The sequence below is a fragment of the Somniosus microcephalus genome, chromosome 4 (assembly GCF_052327205.1).
Source record: "Somniosus microcephalus isolate GS21.2 chromosome 4, FLI_Smic_1.0, whole genome shotgun sequence".
Taxonomy (NCBI): domain Eukaryota; kingdom Metazoa; phylum Chordata; class Chondrichthyes; order Squaliformes; family Somniosidae; genus Somniosus; species Somniosus microcephalus.
In genome coordinates this window covers 45,997,906-46,021,571 of record NC_140990.1, presented here as the reverse complement: position 1 = coordinate 46,021,571, position 23,666 = coordinate 45,997,906, and the positions used below count along the sequence as shown (strand labels likewise).

Sequence of the window (23,666 nt, the reverse complement as noted above, 5' to 3'; positions counted from 1 at the left end):
ACAGGGAATTCAGAAGAAACTTCTTTACCCAGAGAGTGGTGAGAATGTGGAACTCACTACCACAGGGAGTGGTTGAAGCGAATAGTATCGATGCATTTAAGGGGAGGCTGGACAAGCAGATGAGGGAGAAGGGAATAGAGGGTTATGGTGATAGATTTAGATGAGGAAAGATGGGAGGAGGTTCGAGTCTGTTTCTGTGCCGTATATCCTACGTATGTATGTAATATATGCTGGCCTTGCTAGTGACGCCCACATCCCAAGAATGAATTAAAATAAAGCTGTATATGCAAAATGGGTTAAAAGCCTCTACAGAAATACTTGTTCCTAAAACAATACTCTTTTACATTGTACAGACAGTGTCTGTTTAACAATCTGATCTCCCCCGAATCCACCTCCCTTGACGGTCTCACATTGGAAATTGTTGGGTCCTCCTGGGCTCAGAAGTACTGGGGGTTACACCCAGCAGCTTCAAACACTCCCAGGACAGGTACAGCACGGGTTAGATACAGAGTAAAGCTCCCTCTACACTGCCCCATCAAACACTCTCAGGGCAGGTATAGCACAGGTTAGATACAGAGTAAAGCTCCCTCTACACTGCCCCATCAAACACTCCCAGGGCAGGTACAGCACGGGTTAAATACAGAGTAAAGCTCCCTCTATACTGTCCCATGAAACACTCCCAGGGCAGGTACAGCACGGGTTAGATACATAAGAACATAAGAAATAGGAGCAGGAGTAGGCCATACGGCCCCTCGGGCCTGCTCCGCCATTCAATAGGATCATGGCTGATCTGAATCTAGACTCACGTCCACTTCCCTGCCCTCTCCCCGTAACCCCTAATTCCCTTATCTGCTAGGACAATGTCTATCTCCATTTTAAATTTATTTAATGTTGCAGCTTCCACAGCTCTCTGGGGTAGCAAATTCCATCGATTTACTACCCTCTGAGTGAAGAAGTTTCTTCTCATCTCAGTTTTGAAAGGGCAGCCCCTTATTCTAAGATTATGTCCCCTAGTTCTAGTCTCACCCATCAGTGGAAACATCCTCACCGCATCCACCCGATCAAGCCCCCTCACAATCTTATATGTTTCGATAAGATCGCCTCTCATTCTTCTGAACTCCAATGAGTAGAGTCCCAACCTATTCAACCTTTCCTCATAAGTCAACCCCCCCATCTCTGGAATCAACCGAGTGAACCTTCTCTGAACCGCCTCGAGAGCAAGTATATCTTTTCTTAAATATGGAAGCCAAAACTGCACGCAGTATTCCAGGTGTGGCCTCACCAATACCCTGTATAACTGCAGCAAGACTTCCCTGCTTTTATACTCCATCCCCCTTGCAATAAAAGCCAAGATTCCATTGGCCTTCCTGATCACCTGCTGTACCTGCATACTAACCTTCTGTGTTTCATGCACCAGGACCCCCAGATCCCTTTGTAATGTAGCACTTTGCAGTTTCACTCCATTTAGATAATAACTTGCTCTTTGATTTTTTCTGCCAAAGTGCATAACCTCACACTTTCCAACATTATATTGCATCTGCTAAATCTCTGCCCACTCACTTAGCCTGTCTATGTCCATTTGCAGGTTTTTTATGTCCTCCTCACTCACTGCTTTCCCTCCCATCTTTGTATCGTCGGCAAACTTGGATATGTTGCACTCGGTCCCTTCCTCCAAATCATTAATATAGATTATAGAGTAAAACTCCCTCTACACTGTCCCATCAAACACTCCCAGGGCAGGTACAGCACGGATTAGATACAGAGTAAAGCTCCCTCTACACTGTCCCATCAAACACTCCCAGGGCAGGTACAGCACGGGTTAGATACAGAGTAAACCTCCCTCTACACTGTCCCATCAAACACTCCCAGGGCAGGTACAGCACGGGTTAGATACAGAGTAAAGCTCCCTCTACACTGTCCCATCAAACACTCCAGTGCAGTGCTGAGGGACTGAAGCCTGGCGCAGAGTGAAGTTCCCTCACCAACATGCCTGAGCCCTAAACCCAGTCGAGCGCCCTCTGCTGCCTGACACTGGTCTCAGCAGTGGGAGAACCAGGCGGCGGAAGTCCCGCCCCTCAGACTGATTGGAGGACCCGCCGCCACCTCAGTCCTCCAGGCTCCGCCCACTCTCCCTATTGGTCGCAGCTCACGTCAGTCCTCGCCCTGGAGTTGATGACGTGCACAGTCAGGCTCCCTGCAGCAGAGGCCGGCCTGCGGCCCTCAATCCCACCTACTCGGTGCCGGGAGGGCGCTCCGGTTTGTATTTTCTTTATTTTTATCTCCCTGCCCGCACTTCTGTCCACGATATATATATTTTTTTAAAAACCTCATAAAGCTCACTCTCCGGGGCCATCCGGGCTCTCGGACGGTTACCCGGACCTTCCCCAGAATGTCCCAGGTGGGGCCCCCGCGCAGGCGCGGTAGCGGCTCTTTGTCCGGAGCGGGTCTTGCCGAGCATGCGGAGTCCGCCGCCCAGGGCCTCGGCCGAGAATCTATAAAAGGCCCCGGAGACTCAGGTAGGTCTCAGTGCGGCGGCGGCGGGGGGAGGAGTCTCGGAGCGACAGTAAAAGGCCCCGGAGCTCAGGTGGGTCTCAGAGCAACGGCGGGGGGAGGAGTCTCGGAGCGACAGTAAAAGGCCCCGGAGACTCAGGTGGGTCTCAGTGCAGCGGGAGACATCTCGGAGCGGCGGAGCGACTATAAAAGGCCCCAGAGGCTCAGGTAGGTCTCCGGGCGGCGGGAGACATCTCGGAGCGGCGGAGCGACTATAAAAGGCCCCAGAGGCTCAGGTAGGTCTCCGGGCGGCGGGAGACATCTCGGAGCGGCGGAGCGACTATAAAAGGCCCCAGAGGCTCAGGTAGGTCTCCGGGCGGCGGGAGACATCTCGGAGCGGCGGAGCGACTATAAAAGGCCCCAGAGGCTCGGGTAGGTCTCCGGGCGGCGGGAGACATCTCGGAGCGGCGGAGCGACTATAAAAGGCCCCAGAGGCTCAGGTAGGTCTCCGGGCGGCGGAGCGACTATAAAAGGCCCCAGAGGCTCGGGTAGGTTTACCAATCTCCAATCTCAGAGGGAGAGAAGTAAAAAGTAATCGAACTCTGATGTCACCAGAAAGCAGGTAAGTGATTGGTTGGTGAGTATTTCTCTCTTTATAAACTTTAACTCTGTGGTTTATAGTTTCTAAAGTCTCTGTGGTGTAGTGGGGACTGTTTATAAACCAGGGCCCTTAAATATACTATTTAACTGTAGTGTAATTGGTGGGATTGATTTGATTTAATTTAATTGCAATTAAAGGGTAAGTCATGGCAGGACAGCCCGGTGCAGTGGTATGCTCCTGCGCTATGTGAGAACTCAGGGACACTTCCTCTGTCCCTGACAACCATGTGTGCAGGAAGTGTGTCCAGCTGCAGCTACTGGCAGACCGCATTACGGTGCTGGAGCAGCGATTGGATACATACTGGAGCATTCGTGAGGCTGAGGACATCGTGAATAGCACATTTGATCAGTTGGTCACACTGCAGGCAAAGGTTGGATAGGCAGAAAAGGAATGGGTGACCAACAGACGTAGTACTAGGCACAGGCAGGTAGTGCGGGGGTCCCCTGTGGACATACCTCTCTCAAACAGATACACCACTTTGAGTACTGTTGGGTGGGGGTGGGGGGAATGGCTTACCAGAGGAAGGCAGCAGCAGCCAACTTCCTGGTACCAGGGGTGGCTCTGTTGCACAGGACGGGAGGAAAAAAGGGGTAGAGCTATAGTAACAGGGGATTCTATTGTAAGGGGAATGGATAGGCGCTTCTGCGGCTGCAAACGAGACTCCAGGATGGTGGATGTCTCAGAGCGGCTGCAGAACATCTTGGAAGGGGAGGGTGAACAGCCAGTTGTCGTGGTGCATATAGGTACCAACGATATAGGTAAAAAGCGGGATGAGGTCCTAAAAGCGGAATATAGGGAGTTAGGAGGTAAATATAAAAAAAAAAAATAGGACCTCAAAGGTAGTAATCTCAGGATTGCTACCAGTGCCACGTGCTAGTCAGAGTAGAAATAGAAGGATATTTCAGATGAATACGTGGCTAGAGGAATGGCGCTAACACCGAGGGCGGGCGCAGCGCAGGTGCGGCGAGTTGCTGATTTGAAGGCAGACACGCTGGCGCCGGTCAGCTCTTAAAGGGGGATGGTCGATTTGTTTGGCTGGCACGCCCTGCACACTGCAGCCCTGAAGCAAGGCCTGACCATTGCTGCTTCATCAGTTCTACGCCCAGGACCATGCAGAAGCCTGCTATTCTTCCAAATCCCATTGCACGCTCTTGCTGCTTGTCCAGGGTCATAAAGGAGATGTACTGACGTCTCCTTCTGAAAAGAGCATTAGTCACCTGGCGCATGCAGCAATGTACCGCGAACTGGGAGATGTTGGTAATGTCCCCAGTAGCAGATTGGAAGGAGCCGGTGGCATAGAAGTTGAGAGCCACCGTCAACTTCACTGCCACCGACAGAGACGTCCTGCTCCTCAGCTGTGGCTGCAGATCTCTGCGAAGCAGGTGGCAGATCTCAGTGACCACCTCCCTTCTGAATCGCAGCCTCCGAACACACTGCTCAGACATGTTCAGATATGAGAACTGCTGGCGGCATACCCTGGGTGGGTAAGGCCTCCTGTGCCGACGCCTGTTGGCCCTTCTCCGTCTGGCCATGACTGGCACTCTCTCACGGTGTCTCTGAGCCCTTTGAATGCAATGGAGAAGCCCAACGTTTCCACCCATTGCAGCCCCCATTATATGTGGCGACTCAAGGCTATGGCACTGAAAGTTAAATCCAAGTGCAAAGCTCTGGCCTGAAGCCACAAGTACCTGTGCGAGCGCTGAGTCAAAGCAGAAAGCTCTCTCCCTTTGTCTCTCTCCAAATATCCGTGTCTCACACAGAAGGATTGGCTACAAAATGGCTGCCACTTATAATGCAGGAGGAGTCCCCTTTAAATAGCGCCCCCCGCGCCCCACAGAGACTGGGAACCGTTCCCCTCTACCGGTCGCTAGGGGCGCCAGGCGCACAGAAGGGCGGCGCCACTGAAGTTCTGGTTCAGGGCGCACCAAGGGCGTTGCACCATGAAATGACGTCAGGATCTGCGCGCGCAGCTGAGCGGGTGCTGCGGTTTAGCGCCGCCGCTAAATCTTGAGTGAAGTTCGCGAGAGGCGCAGATCGTACCGCGCCCGGGCGCTAGCCGCTTAGCGCCCCACTTCTCTTCCTAAGGCGCTAGCGGCTGGCACTAACAACTGAATTTCTAGGCCTTTGTGTTTTAATGCAAGGAGCATTCGTAATAAGGTGGATGAATTAGCTGTGCAAATAGAGGTAAACGAATATGATTCTCTTTACAATCTATAAACGATTTGGAGGAGGGGACCGAGTGTAACATATCAAAGTTTGCAGATGATACTAAGATGGGAGGGAAAGTAGTGAGTGAGGAGGACATAAAAAACCTGCAAGGGGACATCGACAGGCTAAGTAAGTGGGCAGAGATTTGGCAGATGGAATACAATACTGGAAAGTGTGAGGTTATGCACTTTGGCAGGAAAAATCGTAGAGCAAGTTATTATCTTAATGGCAAGAAACTGGAAAGTACTGAAGTACAAAGGGATCTGGGGGTCCTGGTGCACGAAACTCAAAAGGTTAGTATGCAGGTGCAGCAAGTGATTAAGAAGGCCAATGGAATGTTGGCTTTCATTGCTAGGGGGATAGAATATAAAAATAGGGAGGTATTGCTTCAGTTGTACAAGGTATTGGTGAGACCGCACCTGGAATACTGCGTACAGTTTTGGTGTCCATACTTAAGAAAGGACATACTTGCTCTCGAGTCAGTACAAAGAAGGTTCACTCGGTTAATCCCGGGGATGAGGGGTTGGACATATGAGGAGAGGTTGAGTAGATTGGGACTCTACTCATTGGAGTTCAGAAGAATGAGAGGCGATCTTATTGAAACATATAAGATTGTGAAGGGGTTGGATCGGGTGGATGCGGGGAAGATGTTCCCGATGATGGGTGAAACTAGAACTAGGGGGCATAGTCTTAGCATAAGGGGCTGCTCTTTCAAAACTGAGATGAGGAGGAACTACTTCACTCAGAGGGTGGTAGGTCCATGGAATATGCTGCCCCAAAAAGCTGTAGAAGCTACATCATTACATAAATTTATTAAAACAGAAATAGACAGTTTCCTAGAAGTAAAGGGAATTAAGGGTTATGGGTAGCGGGCAGGAATTTGGACATGAGTCTAGGTTCTGATCGGTCATGGCCCTGTGGGTAGCGGAGCGGGCCCAGGGGCCGTGTAGCCTGATCCTGCTCCTATTTCATGTGTCTAATTCTGTTAGAATCAGGAGATGGTTCTGTGATAGTGGATTGGCGGTTAGGATCAGATCAGCCATGATCTTATTGAATGGCAGAGCAGGCTCGAGGGGCCGATTGGCCTACTCCTCCTATTTCTTATGTTCTTATTTGATTGGGATTACGGAAACATGGCTTCAGGGTGGCCAAGGCTGGGAACGCAACATCATGGGGTATTCAATATTCAGGAAAGATAGGCAAAAAGGAAAGGGAGGTGGGGTAGCATTGCTGGTTAAAGAAGGGATTAACACAAGTGTAAGGAAGGATATTAGCTCTGATGATGTGGAATCTGTATAGGTAGAGCTGAGAAATACCAAGGGGCAGTGGTATATAGACCGCCAAACAGCAATGCGGAGGTTGGGGATGGCATTAAAAGGGAAATTAGAGAAGCGTGCAGTAAGGGTACAGCAATCATCATGGGTGACTTTAATCTACATATAGATTGGGCCAACCAAATTAGTAACAATACTGTGGAGGAGGAATTCCTGGAGTGCTTACGGGATGGTTTCCTGGACCAATATGTCGAGGAACCAACCAGAGATCAGGCCATCTTAGACTGGGTATTATGTAACGAGAAAGGATTAATTAGCAATCTTGTTGTACGAGGCCCCTTGGGTCGGAGCGATCATAATATAATCGAATTCTTCATTAAGATGGAGAATGAAGTAGTTGACTCAGAGACTAGGGTCCTGAATTTAAATAAAGGAAACTACGATGGTCTGAGGTGCGAGTTGGGTAGGATTGATTGGGGAATGTCACTCAAAGGGTTGACGGTGGATAGGCAATGGCAAACATTCAAAGACTGCATGGATGAACTACAGAATTTATTCATCCCAGTTTGGCATAAAAATAAAACACAAAAGGTGACTCAACCGTGGCTAACCAGAGAAATTAGGGATAGCATAAGATCCAAGGAGAGGACATATAAATTGGCCAGAAAAAGCAGTAAACCTGAGGATTGGGAGCAGTTTAGGATTCAACAAAGGAGGACAAAGGGATTAATTAAGAAAGGGAAAATAGGATATGAGAGTAAGCCTGCAGGGAACATAAAAACTGACTGTAAAAGCTTTTATAGATATGTGAAGAGAAAAAGATTGGTGAAGTCAAGCGTAGGCCCCTTGCAGTCAGAATCAGGTGAATTTATCATGGGGAACAAAGAAATGGCAGACCAATTATAAATACATATTTTGGTTCAGTCTTCACAAAGGAGGACACAAATAACCTCCCAGAGATGTCGGGGAACATAGGGTCTGATGAAAGTGAGGAACTGAAAGAAATCCGTATTTGTAGGCAAATGGTGTTAGGGAAATTGATGGGATTGAAAGCCGATAAATCCCCAGGGCCTGATAATCTACATCCTAGGGTACTTAAGGAAGTGGCCCTAGAAATAGTTGATGCTTTGCTGCTCATCTTCCAGCATTCGATGGAATCTGGAACAGTACCCATGGATTGGCGGGTAGCTAATGTGACCCCACTATTCAAAAAGGGTGGTAGAGAAAAAGCGGGGAATTATAGACCGGTAAGCCTGACATGGTAGTGGGGAAAATGCTAGAGTCCATTATTAAAAGATGTAATAGCAGAGCACTTGGAAAGCAGTGACAGGATCGGACAAAGTCAACATGGATTTACAAAAGGTAAATTGTGCTTGACTGATCTACTGGAATTTTTTGAGGATGTAACTGGTAAGATAGATAAGGGAGAACCAGTGGATGTGGTGTATTTGGACTTTCAGAAGGCTTTCGATAAGGTCCCGCATAAGAGATTAGCGTGCAAAATTAAGGCACATGGGATTGGGGACAAGGTGTTGACGGGCAGAAAGCAAAGAGTTGGAATAAACGGGTCGTTTTCCGAGTGGCAGGCAGTGACTAGTGGGGTACCGCAAGGATCGGTCCTAGGACTTCAGCTGTTCACAATATATATTAATGATCTGGACGAGGGAATTGGATGTAATATCTCCAAATTTGCAGACAACACAAAGCTGGGTGGGAGGGTATGCTGTGAGGAGGATGTCGTGAAACTCCAGTACAATTTGGACAGGTTGGGTGATTGGGCAGAAACATGGCAAATGCACTATAATGTGGATAAATGTGAGGTTATCCACTTTGGTGGCAAAAACAGGAAGGCAGATTATTATTTGAATGGCAATAGATTGGGAGAAGGGGAAGTGCAAAGAGACCTGGGTGTTCTTGTGCACCAGTCGCTGAAGGTAAGCATGCAGGTGCAGCAGGCGGTTAAGAAGGCAAATGGTATGTTGGCCTTCGTAGCAAGAGGGTTCGAGTACAGGAACAAGGATGTCTTGCTACAGTTGTACAGGGCCTTGGTGAGACCGCACCTTGAGTGTTGTGTGCAGTTTTGCTCGCCTTACCTGAGGAAGGACGTTCTTGCCATGGAAGGAGTGCAGCGAAGATTCACCAGGCTGATACCTGGGATGGCCGGAATGACGTATGAGGAGAGATTGTGTCAATTGGGCTTATACTCACTGGAGTTTAGAAGATTGAGCGGGGATCTCATCGAAACCTATAAAATTCTGTCAGGCCTGGACAGACTAGATGCAGGAAGGATGTTTCTGATGGCCGGGGAGTCCAGAACCAGGGGTCATAGTCTAAGGATAAGGGGTAAGCCATTTAGGACTGAAATGAGTAATTTCTTCACCCAGGGAGTGGTGAACCTGTGGAATTCTCTACCACAGAAGTCAGTAGAGGCCAATACATTAAATATATTCAAGAAGGAGTTGGATATATTTCTTAAGGCTAAAGGGATCAAGGAGTATGGGGAGAAAGCAGGGACCGGGTACTGAATTTGGATGATCAGCCATGATCGCATTGAATGGTGGAGTAGGCTCAAGGGGCCGAATGGCCTACTCCTGCTCCTATCTTCTATGGCCTAGAAATTCGGTTGGCAGTGCCAGCGATTAGCGCCTAAAGAGCCCGAGAATTGGGGCATTACCCAATTTTCGGGCAGGCGCTGTGAATATAGCGCCACCTCCCATATTGAGTATGATTTTAGCGCTGGCGCTAACTCTTTGCGCGCGCCTGTGGGCGCAGGCAGATCATGATGTAATTTCAGTGTGCAACGCCATTTTTGCGCCCCGGACCGGATACTCGGTGGCGCCCGCAACCTTTCCGCCTGGCGCTATTAGTGACAGTTGGATGGAGCGTTCCCAGGCCCTTCTCGGACTCTGGCGGGGGGGGCGCTATTTAAAGGGGACAGCACTAGTATCAAAGCTGCAGCCATTTGGGCTGGCCATCCTGATCGTTGCTGGAGAGAGTTGCTGACCTTCTGTTGGACAGTAATTTTCTCATTGAGCCTTCGGAGGCACTGACACTGGCAGCTTGAGGGCCCGGCTCCCGAACTGGTGATGCAGCATCTGAAAGCAGGGAGGTGGAAGAGTGGCTTCAGCAAAAGGACAGGTTCGCAGCAAGGGATGCCAGAGTGCGGCAAGGCTATGACATGGGTCCACAGTGAGAAAGCATGCTGGCGGGGGGCACAAGTAGAAGGAGACAGTTGTAAGAGGTGAGAACCTTACCATCGCTGTCGACAATGGGGTCGGTAGCTGCAGTGGTTATAGGACCGCTCAGACATCCTCCAAGAATCTGGTGGACTCTCTCCTCGAGATCCGTGAGAGTGACCACTTGTGGAGGTCCTCCACCGGTGCGAAGCTGGTCTTTGCCAATCCTCGCCAGCATGGACTGCAGGGGAAAGGAGGGGAAGTTATGTTGCCTGATGCCCTGAGTGATCATCTCATGCCCCCCATGGTGCAAGAGCCCTTACATGACACCCTGAGTCAAATGTGCATGTGTGTGCCCAGAAAGGGCCATAGGTGCTTACTGGCAGATGGCCAATGGGGTACAGGCCACCCTGTAGCCATAGTCAGGTGCAAATGAAGGGATGCAGAAGTTTGCAGGAACAACACCCACCCTCACGACTCGAGTGAGGTCGTTGAATTTCTTTCTGCATTGGACAGGGCTCCTGGTCACCATGCTGCTGGAGTTGACCCTCTGGCATACATCCCTCCAAGCTCATCGGTAGTCCTTATGATTCGGCCTCCTGCCATTGTCTGGGTAGAGAACATCTCGCCAGCGCTCCACTGCGGCCACCAATTGCTCCAGAGCCTCATTGATGAAGCGCTCTGCTCTCTGTCTCACCTTCTCCATCTGGTCCAAGTTTTTATCGCCAGAGAAGGGCCTGCGCCGATTCTGAGGCCTGCAAAGCGCAGAGTGTGGATGCTGAAGCTGACAGACCCACCCCTTTAAGAGCTAGCCGGCGCCTGGAAGTCTCGTGGTCATCGGTAATTGAGAGCACCTGCGCTGAGCCTGTCCGCTCCGATATTGGGTTGCGCCGGAAGTTTAGTGCCTTAGGAGTCCCGTGTAACGCCTGAATTCGCGCCTCAATCACCTTTAGGGGCGATGCAACCCAATTTCGCGCCAGGCGGCGATAAGTTTCGTCTGGCTATAAACTTTGCGCAGCGCCAGTTCTAATGCCTCAAGCCGGGCTATACCCAATTTCTAGGCCTATGTTTCTAAAAGCAATGGTCCTAATCTCGACCCCTGGGGGAACCCAATGCATACTTCCCTCCAGTCAGAAAAACATCCCTCAGCACTGCTCACTGTCTCCTCTCCCTTAGCTAATTATATACCCAAATTACCATCAGCCCTTTAATACCATGTGTGATGTAACCCAAAAGTGGACCTGGTGATATGCCAAGTCGACACTTAACCCTTTACCCCGCAGAGCGAACTAAGTGATATACAAAGTCGACGGTCAGCTATGTACGGATGACAGACTTCGATTGGAGGTTCAAAAACGGTCTATTGTTCACAGGCCTGGGGAGAACCTTCTGAGATTCCCTCTCGGATCCGACTCCTCTGATATCGTAGCAACGTTCACAATTATACAAAAATCAAACCCCTGCCCTAGGGGCGGGTGCAAAGCTTATCAGTATATACAGATTTATTGCTGAATGACAATTATAAACCGTGACATTTCATCCTTCCAGCCACCTACAAATCACAGTTCTGTTATCAGTTGGTCCCGTGGCCTTCTGTGACTGCGGCCTCATCTTAATCTATTGCTTTACAACCGTCCTTTGTCTCTAGCCAGGTGGTTTGTTCGTTAACATGCTTTCTTAAGATAACAGTCCTTGTTCAATCTCTGCAAAGCACAGATTCTGACCTTGTCTCATGTTACTTCTGCAAAGCAAGCACATTATAATTAGTCCCACCAGACTTTGATGTAATGAAACCCTGTTGTTGGTTTACAAACAAACAAATTCTTATGTATGCTATCTTGTATATGTGCTGCCTCGCCTGGCCGAACAGACATCCTCCCCAATCTTCCCACGGGCCTCTCAGTCAATGAATCCTGTTTTTAGAGCTTAGCTGGATAAATACAATAAGTACAGACCTATATACCGTTTTAACTCGGTATGAATTAATTCGCTACCCCCACCCTGTACATTTGTGCTACATTATACATATTCTAACATAAACTAAAGTATAATATTGATTTGGTTACAGTATAATAATTTGGTTACTGCAGTCCCCCCCTTATGGCCCATTGGTCACCTTGACCCAATATGGCCAATATGCTACAGTTTAAGATTGTTTGCTATGAGTTCCCGTTGCCCTAGTGGTACCAGCCCAGGGTGTCTAGTGCTCATACTTCCGCAATCCTAAACACAGTTTTCATAATTCTTCTCACGCCCTACCCCTTGTTGGTGGTTAGCAACAGTCTTTCTTTCTCTCCTTCCTTCTTTACTCGGTTGGCTAGAGTTTTCATTCTCTGTCTGCGATATCTCCTGCAACAACCAATCAGAATGTATAATAGTACTAATTGAACTACCACTAGCACATGCAACAGGATCCTGATCCATGGATGTTTATTCACATTTAGCCCCCAGTTCCAGATCTTATCTTATTGTACCAAGGCGTTTCTGCTAAGGTTGTACTAATGTATTTTTGTTGTTTCTTTAAGTCTTCTTCTATTTTATAATAATACTTTAAAATTTCCTTCGTTTCCTGCTGTAATTTCTTCCAAGCTTTCTCTTCCTCTAACTTAGGAATTGCCTTGGGCTCTGGTATGACATAAGTGTCAACCTCTTTATTAAGTCCTGTATTATGAAGTGACCAGGTTTTCTCTTCCTGTGGTCTTGGTGGGTGTATATATTGGTGTCGTATCTGTGTAGGTATCTTTAGATCAAAACAAAAGTTTGGTTGGGGAATGGGACAAGTCAGATCGTGATATTCATATTTCTGTTCAGTTGTGGTGACACAAAATGTCCCGTTGTACCTCGGTGCTACCCTTGTCTGGTGTATCCCTCTTGGGTGTACCTCAAGGGTGCAATTGGTGGATTTTGTAAATCCGCACTCGGCTGTGTCTCCCTCGGTTGGGGGGGGGGGGGGGGGGTGTGCACACGCATGCCCTTCCCTTGTGGTGGCACCCGTCCATTACCACCCCTCTTAAGGTCCCATTCTTCTGGTTATTGTCTTCATCCCCTTCCCAAAGTGCCTTGGTAGGGACATTGTGATATTTAACCCAACTCTCCCTTTGTACCTCTCCTATATTAATCACATTGTATAGGGGCTGTCCCTCTCCTGGGAGTTGTGGGATGGCCAGTACAAAGCCAATCTCCTTAGTCCATGGGGTCAGACAGTCCAAGGTTCCAGATCCTCAGTAGTAATCCAATCTGGGATCTGTCCATTATTTATTTGCTTCATGTTATGCTGAGCATTCGACAATAGCCATGAGCCATACATGGCACATACTAATTCCTTATGGGTTTGGCGAGAAGCATTGTTAAGTCGATCAATAATTGTATTGACTGTTTCTGCATGGGGGGCTACTATCTCTTCCACCCCCAACAATTGCATTATTGTTTGGTTTCCCTGCCAGTGTCAATTGCTGGCTATTTCCAGTGGCTTGTTTTAGTAGCTTCTCTATTTTTGCTTGTAGTTCTTCTACTCCTTCGTTTACCCTTCTATGTCCAGGCTATTAACTGTTGCTAACCCGGCCGCAGACCCTGCTCCGGCCATTTCCAATACTCCCCGTTTCTTACATCTTTGTAAGATAGATTTTCCCTGTGGACCCTCTAATTGTTTTACCCACAGGGAGTTCCATATTTGTTTTGTGTGATTGTTACACATCGCGGGCATCTCAAAAGTACTCATATATTAATAGCAAGCTTAATAACTCTATGTGTTACACTAAAATACACCTCATCCTGTGTTTTCCTTATTACTAATCCCCCTCGACAACAGCAATACTTATGTTCATCCCTAGGATCAAGGCGAGGATGTTCCACCTCATTCTGGACGTCCAATGTTCCTGTAATTACAAAAAGGGGGCTAGTCGTTACCAGCCAGTTAGAACGGAAAAGAGTAGAATAATTCTATCAGTTCAAAATGCTGTACATCTGGTTCATTTCTTGTTCTGTGGCTCTGTCTCCAGACATACCTGAAGATGCAAACTATGGCATATAACATTATCATCATGCACAGCCCTATCACTGATATATGTAGTAACTCCCCTTCCCATTCTTTATACCTTCGAGCATACTCCTCACTCTCCTCAAAAGGCACCATCTCTGGCTTACTCATTGTCTTTGTTATATATTTTTAACTGAGTCCAGTGCTTCCACCTTCCTTTACCCATTCCGGGACTCATCTATAAAAGCGCATGTGTCTCTGTTCATTAATACTTCGTAGGGTCCTGACCATCTGGGTGCTAGCCCTGGTTTGGCTGGTATTATTTTTGCCATCACCTTGCTACCTATTGCTGGGACCTCCTTCTGGTCGTCCCGTGTATCCTGTTCTAGATCCCGTATAATCTGTTGGTCTTTGGCCTCATGTCTGAGAGCGTGTAATTGCGTACACAATTGTTTAATAAATCTCCTAATTCGATCCTTCAGGGGCCCGACATCCTCACCCCCGGTAGTGACTCCTTCCGGCAGTGTCATTGCTCGTCCGGTCATTAGTTCGAAAGGTGTCGGCCCCGTAGTTCTATTCAGAGTCGCTCTAAGTCTCATCAGTATACTCGGGAGTAACTCTGCCCATCCCTTCCCTGTGTCTTCTATTGCTTTAGCTCAGGATAATTTCAAAGTCCGGTTCATCCTTTCCACCATCCCTGAACTCTGAGGGCGGTATGGTATGTGGAACCTTTGTCTGATACCTAATAATGTGCATGTTTCCTTTATAACCTTCCCTGTAAAGTGTGTTCCCTGGTCTGAATCAATCTGCAGCGGGACCCCCCATCGTGGTACGACCTCCTCTGCCATTATTCGTGTTACTGTTGTTGCCGTACAATCTCTAGTGGCGAATGCTTCAACCCAACTAGTAAATTGATCTATTATTACCAAACAGTACATTCTTCCCTTTGATTTCGGTAGAGGTCCAGTAAAGTCTATCTGCAACTTCTCCCATGGGCCTCTTGGTCTCGACTGATGTCCCCACTTTACCTTGACAGGTTTCCCTATGTTATACTGCGCACATATGGGGCAGTGTCTGCAGAATCTGTCCACAGCTTGTTTCATTCCGGGCCACCACCAGCATCGCTGGAGGTTGTTCGACATATTGGATATACCTGTGTGTTGTCTACCATGGTACAATCCCATTAATTCTTGTTGTATACAGCTTGGTGTACATATTTGCTGCTCTTGCCTCCATATTCCCCCCGCCCTTTCTCTTGCACCCCTTCGTTCCCATAGCTGCTTCTCCTCCTGGGAGACTTCCTTATGTAATTTGGATATGTCTATATCCTCTGGTAATGCAGTTATAGCGGCTGTGTCTATCTGCGTTTCTGGTTCTGTTTCGATCTTGTTTACCGCTGCAATCTGTTGCTCTACCACCTTTCTGGCTGCACGATCCGCGGCTCTATTTCCCTTTTCTGTGGGGGAATTCCCTCGCTGATGGGCTTTTACCTTTATTACCACTGTTTCAGTGGATAACCCTGAGGCGGCTACCAATCTCTTTACTAAGTCCTCATGCTGTATGGGTTTGCCCCCCGAGGCAATGTACCCCCTTCTACTCCAGGCTGCCATATAATCATGTACTATGCCAAAAGCATAGCAGCTCTCGGTATAGATATTCACCTGTTTTCCTGCTGCCAATTTTAATGCCTCTGTCAATGCTGTTAGCTCAGCAACTTGTGCTGAACTATCCCCTGGTAACCTTCCTTCCCTCTGGACGGTGCCGTCTCCCGTCACCGCCACCAAAACCTGTTCGTGGTGTTCCGTTAACATATTTACGGGACCCGTCCACATATAGCTCTAGGTCTGCCTCTGTCAAAGGTAATTCCCTGATCCTGTCTACATACTCTGATTCCTCTTCACTGGTGCAACAGTGTTCCTCGCCTTCCATTGCCATCATAGATGCGGGGTTCTGGCTCATGTCTCTAACTATCTGTATAGATTTATCTTTGGGTAACAGGACAGCCTCCCAAGCAGCCTTCTGGCCATTTGAGACAGTGCTGCAATTAGTTTACAAGATAACTTCCATATAACAAAAGAAAGATGATAATCCATTGTGACTCTGCTTAGAGCCCAAGGGGTTAATTTATCAAATCATAATTTTCCTTCTGTCACTGGGGAAATATTAACTTAAAATTAAGAAACTTAAATTTAATAATGTCCAATATCTTTAAATTTCATACTAAAGTTGTTGCTTGGTGAAATTAAACAGCTGTCAGTGGAAAGGGTTAACTCCTCTGCAGGCTTTACGAAGGTGAAGCAAAACATTATCAGTCTCTCGCAATTGCGTCACTTCACGTAAATAAATTCACGGCAATAGATTGGGAGAAGGGGAAGTGCAACGAGACCTGGGTGTCCTTGTGCAACAGTCGCTGAAGGTAAGCATGCAGGTGCAGCAGGCAGTTAATAAGGCAAATGGTATGTTGGCCTTTGTAGCGAGAGGGTTTGAGTACAGGAACAAGGATGTCTTGCTGCAGTTGTACAGGGCCTTGGTGAGATCACACCTTGAGTATTGTGTGCAGATTTGGTCGCCTTATCTGAGGAAGGATGTTCTTGCTATGGAGGGAGTGCAGCGAAGATTCACCAGACTGATACCTGGGATGGCAGAAATGACGCATGAGGAGAGATTGGGTCGATTGGGCTTATATTCGCTGGAGTTTAGAAGAATGAGAGGGGATCTCATTGAAACTTATAAAATTCTAACAGGACTAGACAGACTAGATGCAGGAAGGATGTTCCCAATGGCAGGGGAGTCCAGAACCACGGGTCACAGTCTAAAGATAAGGGGTAAGCCATTTAGGACAGAGATGAGGAGGAATTTCTTCACCCAGAGAGTGGTGAACCTGTGGAATTCTCTACCACAGAAGGCAGTTGAGGCCAATTCATTAAATATATTCAAGAAGGAGTTAGATATATTTCTTAAGGCTAAAGGGATCAAGGGATATGGGGAGAAGGCAGGGACAGGGTACTGAGTTTGGATGATCAGCCATGATCTCATTGAATGGTGGAGCAGGCTCGAGGGGCCAAATGGCCTACTCCTGCTCCTATCTTCTATGTTTCTATGCTAGGAGGGTGTGACCGCAACTCAGGCAAGTAAGGGGACTCCAGGTGCAGTACTGGAGGAGCCTCAGCCTTTGCCTGCCTGGTGCCAGGGTTAATGACATCTCCTCGCGGCTAGAGAAGGAGGGGGAGAATCCAGTTGTCGTGGTCCACATAGAAACCAACGACATGGGTAGAACTAGGAATGAGGTTCTGAGGGAGTTTGAGGAGCTAGGATCCAAATTAAAAAGTAGAAACTCAAAGGTAATAATCTCTGGATTGTTACCTGAGCCACGTGCAAATTGGCATAGGGACAAACAGATTAGAGGTTAAATGCGTAGCTCAAAGAGTGGTGTGGGAGGACGGGGTTTTGGTTTATGGGGCACTGGCACCAGTACTGGGGAAAGAGGGAGCTGTTCTGTTGGGACGGGCTCCATGGGCTGGGACCAGTGTCCTGGTGAACTGAATAACTAGGACAGTAGCCAGGGCTTTAAATTAATGAAGGGGGATGGTGGGAGGATTCAGGAAAGAGTAAATTTAAAAGCAACGAGAGAAATGTAATGGCTCTAGAGCAGAGTTTTGGGTAAAAATAGGCAAAGTGGGTCAGAGAGAGTAACAGAGGTAATACAGCATCAGTGATTACGGTGACATCAGGGAAAAATAGAAATAAGCTAAAGGCACTATATCTGAGCGAAGCATTCCCAACAAAATAGATGAATTAATAATGCAGCTAGAAATTAACAGGATTGATCTAATAGCCATAACGGAGATGTGATTGCAAAGTCGTCAAGGTTGGGAACTAAATATTCCAAGAGACATAACTTTAGAAGGGATAGGCAAAATGGAAAAGGAGGAGGGGTAACCCTGACAATAAAGGATGGGATAAAGACAGGAGAGAGAAAGGATCTGAGCTTCGAAATATAAATCAGGAAATTAGAGGCACATTTAACAACGGTAATACAGCAATCATGGGGGACTTTAATCTACATATATAGACTGGGCAAACCAAATTTGCAGTAATAGTGTGGAGAACGAATTCATGGAATGTATGCAAGATAGTTTTCTAGATCAGTATGTTGCGGAACCAACGAGGGAACAGGCTATTTTAGATCTAGTATTGTGCAATGAGAAAGGGTTAATTAATAACCTTGTAGTAAAGGGGCCTTTAGGGAAGAGTGACCATAATATGATAGAATTTTATATTGAGTTTGAAAGTGACTTCGTTAAATCCGAAACTAGGGTCTTAAATCTAAACAAAGCAAACTACGTCAGTATACATAGATACATAGAAGTTAGGAGCAGGAGTAGGCCATTCGGCCCTTCGAGCCTGCTCCGTCATTCAATGAGATCATGGCTGATCATCCAAATTCAGTACCCAGTCCCTGCCTTCTCCCCATATCCCTTGATCCCTTTAGCCTTAAGAAATATATCCAACTCTTTCTTGAATATACTTAATGAACTGGCCTCCACTGCCCTCTGTGGCAGAGAATTCCACAGGTTCACCACTCTCTGGGTGAAGAAATTCCTCCTCATTTCAGTCCTAAATGGCTTACCCGTTATCCTTAGACTATGACCCCTGGTTCTGGACTCCCCAGCCATCAGAAACATCTTTCCTGCATCTAGTCTGTCCAGGCCTGACAGAATTTTATAGGTTTCGATGAGATCCCCTCTCAATCTTCTAAACTCCAGTGAGTGTAAGCCCAATCGACACAATCTCTCCTCATACGTCATTCCTGCCATCCCAGGTATCAGCCTGGTGAATCTTCGCTGCACTCCTTCTATGGCAAGAACGTCCTTCCTCAGGTAAGGCAACCAAAACTGCACACGATACTCAAGGTGTGGTCTCACCAAGGCCCTGTACAACTGCAGCAAGACATCCTTGTTCTTGTACTCAAACCCTCTTGCTACGAAGGCCAACATACCATTTGCCTTCTTAACCGCCTGCTTACCTTCAGTGACTGGTGTACAAGAACACCCAGGTCTCTTTGCACTTCCCCTTCTCCCAATCTATTTCCATTCAAATAATAATCTGCCTTCCTGTTTTTGCCACCAAAGTGGATAACCTCACATTTATCCACATTATAGTGCATTTGCCATGTTTCTGCCCAATCATCCAACCTGTCCAAATCGTGCTGGAGTTTCACGACATCCTCCTCACAGCATACCCTCACCCCCAGCTTTGTGTCGTCTGCAAATTTGGAGATATTACATCCAATTCCCTCGTCCAGATCATTAATATATATTGTGAACAGCTGGGGTCCTAGGACCGATCCTTGCAAAACGCCACTAGTCACTGCCTGCCACTCGGAAAATGACCCGTTTATTCCAACTCTTTGCTTTCTGTCTGCCAACCAGTTCTCTATCCAAGTCAATACCTTGTCCCCAATCCCATGTGCCTTAAATTTACACGCTAATCTCTTATGCGGGACCTTATCGAAAGCCTTCTGAAAGTCCAAATACACCACATCCACTGGTTCTCCCTTATCTATTTTACCAGTTACATCCTCAAAAAATTCTAGTAGATTAGTCAAGCATGATTTACCTTTTGTAAATCCATGTTGACTTTGTCCGATCCAGTCACTGCTTTCCAAGTGCTCTGCTATTACATCTTTTATAATGGACTCTAGCATTTTCCCCACTACCGATGTCAAGCTTACCGGTGTATAATTCCCCGCCTTTTCTCTACCACCTTTTTTGAACAGTGGGGTAACATTAGCTACCCTCCAATCCATGGGTACCGTTCCAGAGTCTATCGAGTTCTGGAAGATGACCAGCAATGCATCTACTATTTCTAGGGCCACTTCCTTAAGTACCCTAGGATGTAGATTATCAGGCCCTGGGGATTTATCGGCCTTCAGTCCCATCAATTTTCCTAACACCATTTCCCTACAAATACTGATTTCTTTCAGTTCCACCCTTTCATCAGACCCTATGTTCCCCAGCATCTCTGGGAGGTTATTTGTGTCCTCCTTTGTGAAGACAGAACCAAAATATGTATTTAGTTGGTCTGCCATTTCTTTGTTCCCCATTATAAATTCCCCCGATTCTGACTGCAAGGGACCTACGCTTGACTTAACCAATCTTTTTCTCTTCACATATCTATAAAAGCTTTTACAGTCAGTTTTTATATTCCCTGCAAGCTTACTGTCATATTCTATTTTCCCTTTCTTAATTAATCCCTTTGTCCTCCTTTGTTGAATCCTAAACTGCTCCCAATCCTCAGGATTATTGCTTTTTCTGGCCAATTTATATGCCCTCTCGGACCTTATGCTATCCCTAATTTCCCTTGTTAGCCACGGTTGGGTCACCTTTTTTGTTTTATTTTTATGCCAAACTGGGATGAACAAATTCTGTAGTTCATCCATTCGGTCTTTGAATGTTTGCCATTGCCTATCCACCGTCAACCCTTTGAGTGCCATTCCCCAATCAATCCTACCCAACTCGCTCCTCCGACCATCATAGTTTCCTTTATTTAAATTGAGGACCCTAGTCTCCGAGTCAACTACTTCATTCTCCATCTTAATGAAGAATTCGATCATATTATGATCGCTCCGACCCAAGGTGCCTCTTACAACAAGATTGCTAATTAATCCTTTCTCGTTACATAATACCCAGTCTAAGATGGCCTGATCTCTGGTTGGTTCCTCGACATATTGGTCCAGGAAACCATCCCGTAAGCACTCCAGGAATTCCTCCTCCACAGTATTGTTACTCATTTGGTTGGCCCAATCTATATGTAGATTAAAGTCACCCATGATGACTGCTGTACCCTTATTGCACGCTTTTTTAATTTCTCTTTTAATGCCATCCCCAACCTCCGCTTTACTGTTTGGAGGTCTATAAACCACTCCCACTAACGTTTTTTTCCCCTTAGTATTTCTCAGTTCTACCCATACAGATTCCACCTCATCAGAGCTAATATCCTTCATTACAATTGTGTTAATCCCTTCTTTAACCAGTAATGCTACCCCACCTCCCTTTCCTTTTTGCCTATCTTTCCTGAATATCGAATACCCCTGGATGTTGAGTTCCCAGTCCTGGCCTTCCTTGAGCCACGTTTCCGTAATCCCAACCAAATGTATTTGTTTACTTCTATTTGCGCAGCCAATTCATCCACCTTATTACAAATGCTCCTCGCATTAAGACACAAAACCTTCAGGCTTGTTTTTTTAACGCTCTTAGACCTATTAGAATTATTATTTACTGTGGCCATGCTTGATTTAAACCGTTGATTTCTCTGACTGCCACTTTTGTTTTTCTCCTTCCTATCTTTTGCTTTTATCCTTGTTTCCCTTTCCTCTGTCTCCCTGCTCAGGTTCCCAACCCCCTGCCATTTTAGTTTAAACCCTCCCCCACAGCACTAGCAAACACTCCCCCTAGGACATTGGTTCCAGCCCTGCCCAGGTGCAAACCATCTGGTTTGAACTGGTCCCACCTCCTCCAGAACCGGTTCCAATGTCCCAGGAACTTGAATCCCTCCCCCTGGCACCATTCCTCTAGCCACGTATTCATCTGAAGTATCCTTCTATTTCTACTCTGACTAGCACATGGCACTGGTAGCAATCCTGAGATTACTACCTTTGAGCTCCTGTTTTTTAATTTATCTCCTAACTCCCTATACTCTGCTTTTAGGACCTCATCCCGCTTTTTACCTATATCGTTGGTGCCTATATGCACCACGACAACTGGCTGTTCACCCTCCCCTTCCAAGATGTTCTGGAGTCGCTCGGAGACATCCTTGACCCTTGCACCAGGGAGGCAACACACCATCCTGGAGTTTCGTTTGCGGCCGCAGAAACACCTATCTATTCCCCTTACAATTGAATCCCCTATTACTATAGCTCTACCCCTCTTTTTCCTCATGAGGCGCGAGTTGGCTAACGTAGGTTGGGAAACTACATTAAAAGGTATGACCGTGGACGAGCAATGGCTAGCGTTAGGGAATTAATACATAAGTTACAACAAATATGCATTCCTTTAAGGCACAAAAACCCCACAGGAAAGTGGTCCAACCGTGGCTAACAAATAGCAGTTAAAGATAGTATTAGATCAAAGGAAGAGGCGTATAATGTTGCCAAAAAGAGTTGTAAGCCTGAGGATTCTAGAATTCAGCAAAGGAGGACCAGAAATTGATAAAGAAAGGGAAAATAGAATACGAGAGTAAACTAGCGAGAGACATAAAAACAGACTGTAAAAGCTTCTATAGGTATGTAAAAAGGAAAAGACTAGTAAAAATGTGGGTCCCTTACAGGCTGAGACAGGAGAAATTATAATGGGGAATAAGGAAATGGCAGAGAAATTAAACAAATACTTCGCGTCTGTCTTCACAGAAGAAGACACAAAAAACTTCCCGGAAATAATGAAGTTCCAAGGGTCTAACGAGAATGAGGAACTGAGAGAAATTATTAGTATTAATAAAAAAGTAGTACTGGAGAAATTAATGGGACTGAAAGCCGATAAATCCCCTGGACCTGATGGCCTACATCCTAGGGTTTTGAAAGAGGTGGCTATAGAGATAGTGGATGCATTGGTTGTCATTTTCTACAATTCCATAGATTCTAGAACGGTTCCCGCAGATTGGAAGGTAGCAAATGTAACCCCACTATTTAAGAAAGGAGGGAGAGAGAAACTGGGGAACTACAGACCAGCTAGCCTGACATCAGTAGTAGGGAAAATGCTAGGATCTATTATTAAGAACATGGTAACAGGACACTTAGAAAATAATGACAGGATTGGGCAGAGTCAACATGGATTTATGAAAGGGAAATTGTGTTTGACAAATCTGTTAGAATTTTTTGAGGTTGTAACTAACAGAATAGATAAGGGGGAACCAGTGGATGTGGTGTATTTGGATTTTCAGAAGGTCTTTGATAAAGTCCTACACGAGGTTGTTAAACAAAATTAGGGCTCATGGGATTGGGGGTAATATACTAGTGTGGATTGAGGATTGGTTAACGGACAGAAAACAGCGAAGGAATAAGCAGGTCATTTTCGGGTTGGCAGGCTGTAGCTAATGGGATACTGCAAGGATCAGTGCTTGGCCTCAACTATTCACAATCTACATCAATGATTTGGATGAGGGGACTAAATGTAATATCTCCAAGTTTGCTGATGATACAAAACTGGGTGGGAATGTAAGTTGTGAGGAGGATGCAAGGAGGCTTCAAGGGGATATAGACAGGCTAAGTGAGTGGGCAAGAACATGGCAAATGGAGTATAATGTGGAGAAATGTGAAATTATCCACTTTGGTCGGAGAATAGAAAAGCAGAGTATTTTTTAAATGGTGAGAGATTGGGAAATGTTGGTGTTCAGAGGGACCTGGGTGTCCTTGTCCACGAGTCACTGAACGATAACATGCAGGTACAGCAAGCAATTAGGAAGGCAAATGATATATTGGCCTTTGTTACAAGAGGATTTGAGTATAAGAGTAAAGACGTCTTACTGGGGCCCTGGTGAGACCACACCTGGAGTATTGTGCACAGCTTTGGTCTCCTTACCTAAGGAAGGATATACTTGCCATAGAGGGAGTGCAACGAAGGTTCACCAGGGATTGTCCTATGAGGAGAGATTGAGTAGACTAGGCCTATATTCTCTAGAGTTTAGAAGAATGTGAAGTGATCTCATTGAAACATACAAAATTCTGACAGGGCTCCACAGGGTAGATGCAGGGAGGATGTTTCCCTGGCTGGGGAGTCCAGAACCAGGGGCCACAGTCTCAGAATAAGGGGTCGGCCATTTAGGACTGAGATGAGGAGAAATTTCTTCAGAGGGTGGTGAATCTTTGGAATTCTCTACCCCAGAGG

The 23,666-nt window shown here is 46.7% G+C and overlaps 1 protein-coding gene and 1 pseudogene across 1 annotated transcript in view; one reads left to right on the top strand and one right to left on the bottom strand.

The window, feature by feature from the left end:
* Positions 1-23,666, bottom strand: part of LOC147118800 (uncharacterized) — a 37,474-nt pseudogene that overhangs the window by 3,739 nt on the left and 10,069 nt on the right.
* LOC147118801 (uncharacterized) overlaps positions 1-23,666 on the top strand; it is a 35,871-nt gene that overhangs the window by 10,549 nt on the left and 1,656 nt on the right. The window contains exon 3 of the mRNA XM_085984617.1: positions 4,991-5,000. Coding sequence (XP_085840743.1) covers positions 4,991-5,000 — 10 coding nt within the window. The remainder of the gene's footprint in view (positions 1-4,990; positions 5,001-23,666) is intronic.